General features: G+C 42.7%; 1 protein-coding gene across 2 annotated transcripts in view; it reads left to right on the forward strand.

Moving 5' to 3' along the window:
* MINAR1 (membrane integral NOTCH2 associated receptor 1) overlaps nt 1-8,579 on the forward strand; it is a 36,109-nt gene extending 27,530 nt beyond the window's left edge. For both annotated transcript variants that reach the window (XM_015101933.4, XM_060401670.1), the window contains exon 4: nt 4,317-8,579. In XM_015101933.4, coding sequence (XP_014957419.2) covers nt 4,317-4,514 — 198 coding nt within the window. In that variant the 3' untranslated portion in view covers nt 4,515-8,579. The remainder of the gene's footprint in view (nt 1-4,316) is intronic.
* Nucleotides 8,580-13,342: the final 4,763 nt, after the last annotated feature.

Here is a 13,342-nt window from a genome sequence, read left to right on the forward strand (position 1 = left end):
CCCCCACCACTTAAAGGGCAGCTGGGGAGATGCTGGCGGAGGCTGGTATGGCAAGGTATCCCTTGACATTGCCTCGCTGTGAAGCCAAGAGTCTGCAGGAAGGGCAGGAAGGTGGTGAGAAAAGGAATGTGTTTTCCCACAGTGCAGGTTCTCATCCAAGGTTCCTTTGCTGTGCAGCCTGGAACATTCACCTGTTTGAGCTGTGGTCCCCTCACCTGTTAACTGTCCATGATAATCTGTAACTTGTGGTGTTGTTGTGAGACGTGAGAAGAATGTATTTAAAGTACCTGGCATTAATCAGGGACTGAAAAGGTATTTAGGCTGATGAAAGGATGCTGAAATCAATCAACTCTGTATGGTGTTTTTTAAAACAGTTTATTTATTTATTTTGGGCTGTGCTGGGTCCTTGTTGCTGCACAAGCTTTTCTTCAGTTGTGGTGAGCGGGGGCTACTCTCTAGCTGCGGTGTGCAGGCTTCTCATTGTGGTGGCTTTTCTTGTGGAGCCTGAAGTCTAGGATATGCGGGCTTTAGTAGTTGAGATGCGTGGGCTTTAGAGCACAGGCTCAGTAGTTGGGGCACACGGGCTCAGTTGCTCTGCACATATGGGATCTTCCCAAACCAGGGATTGAACCCGCATCTCTTGCATTATCAGGTGGATTCTTTGCCACTGAGACACCAGGGAAGCCCCTGTGTGGTGCTTTTTTACCACAGTCTCTCATGCAACGTGCAGTGGCTTGCAGGCAGGAGTGATGACATTCATCTCAAGCAGGTAAATGAGGAAATTGAGGCCCAAGAAACTCAAGAATTTGCTGCAGGTCCAACAAGTCTGAATTCCTGTCAGACTCTCTAGTAATAAGACTTCTGTTCTTTCAGCGTATGTTGCCTCATCACCATTTCATTTTTCTGGTGGTGAGAGTATCGAGGGGCTTCGTGTCGCTAAAGTGACCACAGTGACATTTGTTTATGTTGGTTCCTAACTGATAGCAGTTATGGGGAGGAGCGTCTCTGGCCAAATCCTAAGAGTCAGGTGGGTGGTGCTAGCAGGATGACCCTGGAGATATCGTGGCCCCTGTCCCCTCCTGCACCTTGTGTCCAGATGCCTGCTGCTTATCACTTGACCCTTCAGGCCACGTCCTCTCCTGTCACCACCCTGCTGGCAAGCAGGCTGTATAGGATTCTTTTCTCCTGGAGGTGGTCCTAACACTTTGCCTTGGGTACCACATTGTGCTCTTTGAGTATCAGGATGCCACGAATCAGGGAAGACCTGGAGGTATGAATGACTCACCTGGAGGAATAATCAGTGTCTCACCAGCATCATGGGGTGACCTTGATATGGTCAGTTAACTGAATGAATCATAGATTGAGAAACATCTTTTTAACGTCTGGAAGGCTGAGTCTGAGAGAAGTGCTCTTACCAATATATGTGATTTTGAAGTGCCAATATTTATAAGCACTAATGGTGAAATTATAAAAAGTTGAAGATCTTTAGAGAGCTTCAGGTGACATCACTTTCAAAAGTAGAGGATAATACATCTAGTCTCACAAAATGTAAGATAGCAAGGAGTTTCATAGCCTTTTGAGGGTGTTTGCAGCAAAGTAGAATAGGTATCGGAAACTTGGTAAAGGCAGAAAGGCACCACCCTCCTTGTTTCCATCACTTTGCAGAGACCCAGGTACTGTCTTAGGGCAGCCTCAGCATCTGGACCATCTTCTTTCTGTCTCTTGGTTTCAAGATATAAATTCACCAGCAATGGCACCTTGAGGATACAGCAAAGATACTGTTTCCATTTCCAGTGTTCAGCAGGTGTAATTGTCAATCAAAGATGCTCCCTGGGTCCCGTGAAACCTTGGCATCACCTCTCTGCTACTGGGTGTCATGAGAGCTTGCAGTTATTGAAAAAAACTAATTACAAATAGTTAATTTCACTGACTGAATCGCAGTACATAAAGCAAATCTACCCAGGAAAGGGCTTCCCAGTTGGTTCAATGATAAAGAATCTGCCTGCCAATGCAGGAGACATGGGTTCGATCCCTGGGTTGGGAAGATCCTGTGAAAGAGGAAATGGCAACCCACTCCAGTATTCTTGCCTGGGAAATCCCATGGGTAGGGGAGCCTGGCGGGCTACAGTCCGTGGGGTCACAAAAGAATGGGACATGACTTAGTGACTAAACAACAGCTGAATAGACTAGAACAAAGGTTGGCAAACTCTCCTCTAAAGGGCCAGAGAGAAACTACCTTAAGACCCAGCAGTCCTTACAATCTCCGTCATCACAACTGCTCAGTTCAGTTCAGTCTCTCAGTCGTGTCCGACTCTTTGCAACCCCATGGACTACAGCACCCTAGGCTTCAACTGGTCAGCTCTGCCCATAATAGTCTTGAGCAGCCATGGACAATTTGTGTTAAATAAATGACTGGACATGGTTGTGTTTTGATAAAACATTCTTTTTTGATGCTGAGATTTGAATTTCCTATGATTTTCACATATCCCTGACTTTCATTTTTCTTTTCTTTTTTTTTTCAGTGATTAAAAAAATGTGAGGACCATTCTTAATTTGTACGCTGTACAGAGGCAGGTGTTGGGCTGAATTTAGCTCCTGGGCTGGCGTCTGCTGGCCCCAGGACTAGAAGGCCATTAGTAGCAGGAGAGCAATAGAGATGCCAGAGGGGTTCACGGTGTGTGGACTGTCAGCATCCCATCAGGAAGCAGCTGGCGGACTCATGGAAGGATGGGAATGGGAGGAGGGGACTGTTGGCATCAGTGTAGGTGGAGTTTAAAGCCCAGCAAGCACCCAGGGACCAGCATGAGTGAGAGGCTGATGCTGCCCTTGGATCTGAAGGCCCAAAGATGGGAGCTATTTCTGAAACCCACCAGGACCCACAGCTGTGAAAGCAGGTGCCAGATAGAAATGTAGTCCATCAGAGAGGGATCCTGAGGACTGGTGGTCCACCAACTGAACTCACCAGTGTGTGTGTTATTCACTCAGTCGTGTCCGACTCTTTGTGGCCCCATGGACTGTAGCCTGCCAGGCTCCTCTGTCCATGGGATTCTCCAGGCAAGAATACTGGAGTGCGTAGCCATTCCCTTCTCTGGGGATCTTCCCGGCCTAGGGATTGAACCCATGTCTCCTGCATTGCAGGCAGATTCTTTACCATCTGAGCCACCAGGGAACCCACCAGGGATGCATCCATATGGACCAAGATCTGGGCGGGGTGGGGGGGGGGCTGCAGAGCAAGGTGGAGAAGAACAGAGAACTGCTCTGGAAGGACAGGTGGAGAATGACTAACGTGGGTGAGAAAATCATCAATATTCCAGTAACCTGGAACCACTGAGTTTTTTTTTTTTAAGTTTTGGAGGCATTTGTTTTGTAATTCTCTCTCTCTGTGTGTACATAATTTGTAATACACCCCTCTTTATCAGCATTGACCAATCTGAGAACATCTTCAAAATGGATATTTTACTTGTGTTTCAGAGATTTAGGAGACCTCAACTTGGAATCGCAATGTGTTGCCGCTTTTATGTGCCACTCACATTATTAAATGCTTGCTGTAAAATGAGAACACTGCTTTTCTTTATGAAAATAGATTATAGCCATCCACGGAGAACAGGATTCATGGGCAACACAGGTTAAATACAATATTTCTCTCGCAGACAATCGTTAATCTCAGGGAGACCAGGAGACAGAATGTCAGGGAGGGGCCTCCCACTGGGGATGCCACACCTGGCCTGGGGGTGGTCTGCCGCCAGTCTGTAGACCTGACCTTTGAGCAGTGGCCTGACCTGCTTAGACAGATGTTTGAGATGGAAGTATTTTATGTTTTGTTTGAGCTGCTTCTGTGGGAGGTGCCTTTGATTTTTCAGTAGAGGCTTTTTCTGAAGAACTGGAAAGTGAATCAGAGTAATAGAACAGCCTTTCTTCAAACAGCTCTGTTCTTAAGGACTGTAAGTGGAGAATATCTGTCAGTGACCCTCCCTGCTTCCCCGACAGTGAGGCCAGCCTGTTCTTGGCTGTGCACCCTTGAAGTGTAGACTCTCACTTGTCTCGGCCCTGTTTTGCTTGTCCCCAGAAAACCTCTGGGTTTTCCTGTGTCGAGACCATCATGACCTTTGTAGTAAGAGGGGGCAGGTGCAATCTGGGGTGTGCAGGACCCCGAGTCCTTGGTGGTCCATCTCAGGAGGGGCTGGTGGGCAGCTTGGACACCGCTGCCAATTGCAGACACCTTCAAGGTGCTTCAAGCACCAGTTGAGATGCTTCAAGGATGATGAACCTGTTTACAAATATTCACCATCTTTCTAACATCTTCTCTTCACTTTTAGACTCAAGAATCTTTAAATCCAAACAACTTAGAGTATTGGATGGAAGACATTTATACCCCGGGCTACGACTCATTGCTAAAACGGAAAGAAGCCGAATTCAGACGAGCCAAGGTCTGCAAGATAGCGGCTCTGATTGCTGCGGCTGCGTGCACAGTCATTCTGGTGATCGTGGTGCCCATCTGCACGATGAAATCATGAGCTGCTGGAGGCGATGTTGCCAATGGCTCGTGACCTCTGACATCTTTCTCTGTAGTCTAAAATCACGTGGCAGGTCAGGCACCACTTGTTGAAAAACAGAAATCATGGAGGCTTTTCTGCAAATGGTGATGATGGTCTTCAGAAAATATTCATTCTAGAAAGATGTCTACCTACCTACTAGCTTTGACTTAATGACGCAGATGAATTTTAAGAAGTGCAATATCTTTTCCTACCGAAAGAATGTAATGAATGACCAGTAGATACAAACTGAATTCCAGGCCAAAAAAAAAAAAAAAGAGGAAGATTAATTGGTTGGATTCTTTCCATTCATGGTGGAGAATATGCTATAGAGGAGATGGTTAATACATACTTCTTCAAAGGAAAGCTAAGAGAGAGCAAGGTGAGAAAGAAAAGCCTGGGTTCTCTCTTCCTTCATGTTCCTAGACCATTGCAGGTGAAGTAACAGGGTATGTTTCCATAGGGGGTTACTGTTTACTTCTCTGCTGACTGTAATCAAGGGCTACTGACTTTTCATACTTGCCCTTCAGTCATCATGATGCTCTTTGTTGCAGATCTTCATGGAAACATTCCGGACCTTCTTCCTGGTGCCCAGGGTAGGAAGGTACTGGACTGCCAAGTCAGCCATGGCATGAAGCGACCTCTTTGCTTAATAGGCCAAGGTCTTCAGGCTAGGAGACCTTTCAGTGGCCACCCCAAGCCATGGGAGGGCTGCTCGCTAGTGATGTATGCTCAACATCTGAAAGTCAAGGTATCCCAAAGGACCTCCCATTCTTGCCTTGGTGTGTGGGTCATCTCTTCCATCTCCTATCTCCTGGTAGTACGGATCCTCCACCTTTTACCATGAGTTGATTTTGGAACTTGTCCTTGTGCCTTGAGTAGAGACAATGGCAGAACTTTGACCTTCTAACTATAAACCGTGGTTGCTGTGCACCAATAATACCAGCCATTTCCAATGGCTTTAAAAAGATTTTGAAAGCTTGTTGATAATATGATAAAGGCTCTGAGGTGTTCTCAACTACTCCAGCACCTACTCCATAGTTTCAAATATTTGTCAGCAGTGCAAAAAAATGATGATCTATTTAACCATTTATCTATCTATCTATCTATCTATATGTCTATCTAAATACCTGATTTTGGTTTATTGTCTTCTCTGTTAATTAACTTGAGAGCAAGATTTCTCCCGTGTAAGGAAGCCGTTGTCATTCATGAGAATTTGATCTCAGTTTCCACCTGTTGAATGGTGCTTTGACATAAGTGGACAGAAAGAATCCTTTTCAGCATCAGATCCTAATGTCTTGTTATAGGTTAAAGAAAAACAATGGACAAAAACTAGCTACCTTAATTCTTCCAAGAACAAAGTGGAATATAAATAAATGTTGGTAGTAAGAATCCTGTCACTCCAGTGAAAAAAAGGTGAAATTGTTAGTCACTCAGCTACATCCAACTCTGGGATCCCATGGACTCTAGCCTGCCAGGCTCCTCTGTCCATGGAATTCTCCAGGCAAGAATACTGGAGTGGGTGGCCATTCCTTCTCCAGGGGATCTTCCTGACCCAGGGATTGAACCCAGGTCTCCCGCGTTGCAGGCAGATTCTTTACTGTCTGAGCCTCCAGGGAAGCCCAATGATAGAATAAATTCCTAAAAGAGAATTTGGGAAGCATCTCAGATTTTAAAGCAATAGGAATTCAGCATCCATCCTAAAATCTTCCAAATACTGCTTAGCTTGCTGTGTCCAATTCTCTTGTTCCCCCAAAGGGGAGTCAGAACATTTTGTGTTGTTAATAAATATAGGATGGATGCTCTCATCTATAGTAAACCTTCGTTTTTAGAGGTCTTCATGTTCTCTATTTATAGTCTCATGTTTATGTATAGATTTTCAGCTAGGTGACTGAAATTTAAGCCTTAGTACGGAAACCTGAGGATTTATAATTGAAAATGAAAAATATATTAATATATATTACTGTCTATTGTCAGAATTTAGTCTTTTGGTGCTCTGTTTTGGGTTGGGCACATTAAATAAGGTTGTTTCTTTCAGCCCCAAGGGGATTCTAGATTAATACCCTCTGGAGTTGTGGGTTCCCAAGTCTCCTCCCAACCTATACCACTCTAGAAATCACCCTAGCCCTGACGCTCTCCCCTTTATCACAGGTTAAGCCACGAGAGCAGCAGAGGTAGGTAGGTTGCCAACCTCTTGCCCTGTGATTTGCAGAGAAGTCGAGATGCAGTCACCCAGGCTAAGAAAAATTTGTCAAATCCCATTTGGACTCCTTCATTTGCCAGGTAGGATAATGCCGGATCTACCAAACCACTATGGCCGTTGCCCTTGGGTGAGTTTCTTCTTAAAGGGCCCTCTTTGGGCCACGTGCCTAGCTCCCTGGGGAGGGTGTGAGTATAAGCACCCTCCCAACGCATAAAAGTGAAGAATTTTCTCCTACACTTTTCATATCTGGGGAGGTAGTCAAAGAAATTGAGTCTTGCTCTAAGTCCAGCATAGCTTTAAAATTCGGCTGCACTCATTGCTGCATCACGGAAACATCCAGACCTGGTCACCCCCCTGGGAGACCACACAGCAGTGACCCCCAGGCAAGGGGGTTTCCTCTGGAAAGCGATTGTCCTTAGCTTGGTAGCCCTGAGTCTGGTGTCAAGTTATGTACTTTTGCCATGGCGTGAAGCCTGATGGATGCTTGGAGTCTTGGGGTCTAGAGAATGTGAAGTTCATAGTTGGCTTCTTTCTCTCCATTGATCCCAAGCTTGTTACACTTTCTTTCCCTGGACCTCTAGACTCACTCCAGCTCCTCCATCCTTCTGTTTGCAGAAAGGGTCAAGACCAGAGTCTGGATGGGAATGAAGCATCTACCCATTCCTCTAAAATTTGCCTCTCATCTCCTGCTGCTATGAGCTCCCTGTGGGCAACCTAGAGTCAGGCCTGACTTCTGTAGTAGGCAACAGCCTCTACCACCGTATCTGGCATATTTTGATGAAGTACCATTTCTTGTGCCTAAACTGAAGATCATTATATTATAAAAATTCACTTCGGTTCTCTTGCAGTTAAAAAAAATGAACCATGGGACATTATCAAGGAATTATTTTAAAATTAGATCTCTTTATCCAAATAAAGTCATAATCATCACATCCTCTTTTTCAGTCTGCATTTGCTCTGAACACAGCCTTGCAGAGAAGCAAAGTGTATTTCCCAGCTCACAATTTTCATATATTTTATGCCAATACCTTCTTTAAATGGAAAATACAGTAAAGCAAATCATACTTGTATCACCCATTACTAGCTGATCATAAATTGTTAGTATTTTAGGGCATGCAGCTATGTGGTTTGTATCTGCAAGGCTGGCTTAATAGATGTGCTGAAAGTCACTGTTTGGAACCTACATAAGCTCTGATACCCTTATTGGATTCATGGCAGTGCTGTCTTTGTTTATAGTTTATCAGTTTAAGAGCACGGCACCTCCTTTTTCTTAACAAAAAAAGCTCTGCTGAGAATACACAATTCTGTTAAGTGGTATAAAAATGTGTGAACGTTGAAATCCAACCTGTTTCATATTATAACCAGCCTGCAAGAAGATTGTGCTCAATTGTGTGAATACCAAATCAGAGTATACTGTATGTTGTACCTTGGAAATTTGTATTTAAAGGCAACAATGTTAATAATAGTTGGTATAACAGGGGAAAAGGGTATTCGATATTTATTAACAAGGAGAAATGCAACAAACTTCCTTATTTATGCCTTATGAATAAAGGGGTGTGAAATATTAGGTGAAGTTTTATGTGCATGACTCTGAACTTTAGAGTCTAAAGGAGTGGGGATCCTCGAAGGCAGGGACTGTCTTTTCTATGTTTGTTCTGTAAAGCTCTCAGCGCACTCTTGGTGCTTGATCAATGTTATATAATACCAATAACTAAGCACATTTTTAGATCTTTTTTCAAATGGCTTGTGTAAAATTTGGTTAACGTATAATGGTTGGTTTGAAGCTATCATGTAAAATCTGCCTCTCCAAATATAATCGAGAATAAACTGGAAATGATGAAGTAGCATGCTGTGAGGTTTTGTTATATGCATGAATTATAAGCAGTTAGTTTCATGCACAAATCATACGTGACTGGCTGAATGCTTTTTCACAAATGGAACACATGCATGTAATTAGCATCCTGATTGAAAAAAAAAAACAAAACAGGACATACAAGCACCCCAGAAACCTCCCTCAAGCCCCCTTCCAGTAAAAATCTCACAAAGAAGAATGACTATCCTGACTTTTCAAAATTAATTTTTATTGGCAATATAGTTGCTTTACAATGTTGTGTTAGTTTCTGCTGTACAGCGAAGTGACTCAGCTATCCATATGTGCATGCATGCTAAGTTGATTCAGTCGTGTCAGACTCCTTGTGACACGAAGAATACTGGAGTGGGTTGCATGCCCTCCTCCCAGGGCATCTTCCCAACCCAGGGATTGAACCCATGTCTCTTATATATCCTGCATTGGCAGGTGGTTCTTTACCACTACTGCCACCTGGGAAGCCCATATGTATGCATATATCCCCTCTTATTTGCATTTCTTTTCCATTTAGGTCATCACAGAGCATTGAGAAGAGTTCCCTGTGCTATACATTAGATTCTCATTGGTTATTTTATACATAACATCAGTAGTATATGTATGTCAATCCCAGTCTCCTAATTCCTCCCACTACCCCTGTTCCCCTTAATACTCATATATTTGTCCTCTATGTCTGTGTCTCTATTTCTGCTTTGCAAATAAGATCATCTATACTATTTACTCGATGGACGTGAGTCTGAGTGAACTCCAGGAGTTGGTGATGGACAGGGAGGCCTGGCGTGCTGCAATTCATGGGGTCGCAAAGAGTCGGACACGACTGAGCGACTGAACTGAACTGAACTGATACTATTTACCAGGTATCTCAGTGGTAAAGAGTATGCCTGCCAGTGCAAGAGATATGGGTTCAATCCCTGAGTGGGGAGATCCTTGGAGGTGGAAATGGCCATCCACTCCAGTATTCTTGCCTGGGAAATCCAGTGGACAGAGAAAGCAGGTAGGCTACAGTCCATGGGGTTGAGAAGAGTTGGATATGACTGAGCACTCATGTGTGCGCGCGTGCGCACGCACACAGAGACACACACCCTTTTTCCCGGGCATATATTAGTTTGTCCTGTTTTCAAGCTTTGTGTGAATGCATTCATGCAGTATGTAGTCTTGTGTCACTCAGCATAATATTGTAAAAAACATCCACGCTGTGGTGTGTGTTTGTAGTTTTCTCCTGCTCATTGCACTAACTGATTGCAAACATAGCACAACTTATTTATTCATTCTGGACTTCCCAGGTGGTGCTAATAATAACACATCTGTCATTGCAGAACACATAAGAGATGCAGGTTCAGTCCCTGGGGTCGAGAAGACCCACTAGAGGTGGGCATGGCAACCCACTGAAGTATTCTTGTCTAGAGAATCCCATAGATGGAGAAGCTTTGCAGGCTGTAGTCCGTTGAGTCACAAAGAGTTGGACACAACTGAAGCGACTTAGTTCTCATGATGTTCATTTATTCATTCTACTGTTGATGGACATTTGGGTAGCTTCCAGTTTGCGGCTATGAATATGCTTGTATGTGTCTTTTGGTGAGTGCTCTTGTTCAGTCGCCAAGTCATGTCCAACTCTTCAAGACCCCATGAACCGCAGCACGCCAGGCTTCCCTGTCCATCACCAACTCCTGGAGTTTACTCAAACACATGTTCATTGAGTCGGTGATGCCATCCAACCAACTCATCCTCTGTCACCCGCTTCTCCTCCTGCCCCCAATCCCTCCCAGCATCAGGGTCTTTTCAAATGAGTCAGTTCTTCACATCAGGTGGCCAAAATATTGGAGTTTCAGCTTCAGCACCAGTCCTTCCAATGAACATTCAGGACTGATTTCCTTTAGGATGAACTGGTTGGATCTCCTTGTAGTCCAAAGGACTCTCAAGAATCTTCTCCAACACCACAGTTCAAAAGCATGAATTCTTCATCGCTCAGTTTTCTTTGTAGTCCAACTTGCACATCCATACATGACTACTGGAAAAACCATAGCCTTGACTAGATGGACCTTTGTTGACAAAGTAATGTCTCTGCTTTTTAATATGCTATCTAGCTTGGTCATAACTTTCCTTCCAAGGAGTAAGCATCTTTTAATTTCATGCCTGCAATCACCATCTGCAGTGATTTTGGAGCCCACAAAAATAAAGTCAGCCACTGTTTCCACTGTTTGCCCATCTATTTGCCATGAAGTGATGGGACCAGATGCCATGATCTTTATTTTCTGAATGTTGAGCTTTAAGCCAACTTCCTCGCTCTCCTCTTTCACTTTCGTCAAGAGGCTCTTTAGTTCTTCTTCACTTTCTGCCATAAGTGTGGTATCATCTGCATACCTAAGGTTATTGATATTTCTCCCAGCAATCTTGATTCCAGCTTGTGCTTCATCCAGCCCAGCATTTCTCATGATGTACTCTGCATATAAGTTAAATAAGCAAGAGTGACAATATACAGCCTTGATGTACTCCTTTCCCGATTTGGAACCAGTCTGTTGTTCCATGTCCATTTCTAGCTGTTGCTTCCTGATCTGCATACAGATGTCTCAAGAAGCAGGTCAGGTGGTCTGGTATACCAAGGAGTAAAATTGCTGAATCATGAGATGTTCTTATGCTCTGCCAAACACTGCCAGACACTGCCAAAGTTTTCCAACACAGTTCTACTAACCTACAACCCCATCACCAGTATATGTATGGGAGTTCCAGTTGCTCTACATCCTTAAAAATGGATATTTTCCATCTCTCATTTGAGCCGTTCTGTTCAGTGTGTAGTGGTGTCACATTGTGTATTTAGTTTGTGTTTTTATGGTCACTAATAAGACTTGCTGTCTTTTTGTGTGTTTATTGACCATTTGGATTTCATATTTTGGAGTGCCTGTCCATATTTTTTCCAGTTTTTGCTCTACTTTTGTCTTTTTTCTTACTAATTTGTAGACCTTCTCTGCAAATTCTGGAAATGAGTCATTTGTCATATATACATCACAAATATGATTTTCCATTCTGTGAGCTGCATTTTCTACTGTCTTAATGGTGTCTTTTTGATCAATAGAAGTTCCATATTTTAATACAGAAATGAATCATTTTCTTCTGTTATGACTGGCAATTTGAGTCCTATTTGAGAAATCTTTACAGACTCCAGTGTCATGAACATGATGTATGCTTTCTTTAAGAAACTTTATTGTTTTATATTTCATGATCATATCTGTACTCCTTTTTTAAAATTTTTTATTTTATATTGGAGTATAATTGTTTAACAATAATTTGATAGTTTCTGGTATAGAGCAAAGTGATTCAGTTATACATATACGTGTATCTATTGTGTTTCAAATTCTTTTCCCATTTAGGTTGTTACAGAATATTGAGCAGAATTCCCTGTGCTATGCAATAGGTGTTTGTTGGTTATTTATTTTAAATATAGCAGTGTGTACATGTTCATCCCAAACTCCCTAACTATCCCTTCCTTGTGATAACCATGAGTTTGTTCTCTAAGCCTATGAGTCTGTTTCTGTTTTGTAAAATAAGTTCATTGCAATATCATACAATATTTCTCTTTCTCTGTCTCACTTAATTCACTCAGTATGACAATCTCTAGGTCCATCCATGGTGCTGCAAATGGTATTATTAATAATGTATTCCCTTTGGAATTGATATTCATACCTGATATGAGGTTGAGAGTTAAGTTTTTTCCTCCCCGTTTGTATATCCATTGATTGATGCCACATATTAGAAAGATCGTCTTTCCCCTTTGACATTAGTCCATTGAAAGCATATATGGTTTTCTGGACCTTCTATTCTGCTTCACTCATCTAGTCATCTGTTCTTGTGTAACAACATCAACATCATTTTTTTCATCCTGGAGACATTAGGCATTCCTGGCCATGAAGTAAATGAATAATAGCTTACTTGGGCAGAAGTCTGAGCTTGCAAAATCATATAATATCATTGAGAATGGTGAAGAGATAATTCACCTAGCTTCTTTCACCTCCTTCTGCCACTCACAGAGTCACTGAGTTCCCTGCTTGAGTCATTAAAGAAAACTGATTAAACATGGGTCACAGCACATTGGAAAAAGCAATTAATATCTTGACACCTAAACACCAAAAGAAGTCTCTGATGACATCTTGGAGAATATTAGAGTAATTATACCATACTGGGTATAAGAATGCTTTTTCTAGTTTTACAATAAAATATGAATTCAGATCTACAAATCCAAAGTTTGCATATAGACAGACTGGACCTGGATTGAATTTTGCTAAGTGTTCTAAAAAAGTGAATTAAGAAAATAATAGAGGTAATCTTGTAGGGGGAAATGTTTACCCTCCCTAAGAGGACAAATCAATTGTAATATGCTGTTGTAAGTCTTTTTAATCTGACATTCATTTAGAGTCCTCCCTGGAAAGTACTAGCAAAAGTCAATACTTAGTTAACTTACTTTACACTATCAAATGTATCTTTTTAAAAAGTAGGCACTGCTCTTTTTTTTTTGTCTTTTTAAAATGTTTTAAATCAATTTATTTTAATCGGAGGCTAATTAAAATATTGTGGTGGCTTTTGCCATACATCAACATGAATCAGCCACAGGTGTACACGTGTGCCCCCATCCTGAACCCCCCCTCGTACCTCCCTCTCTGCTCCATCCCTTTGGGTTGTCCCAGAGCACCGGCTTTGAGAGCCCTGTAAAAAGCAGACACTACTTTTGGTGACTGCTGTTGTTCAGTCGCC

This window comes from Ovis aries, chromosome 18 (assembly GCF_016772045.2).
Source record: "Ovis aries strain OAR_USU_Benz2616 breed Rambouillet chromosome 18, ARS-UI_Ramb_v3.0, whole genome shotgun sequence".
Lineage (NCBI taxonomy): Eukaryota > Metazoa > Chordata > Mammalia > Artiodactyla > Bovidae > Ovis > Ovis aries.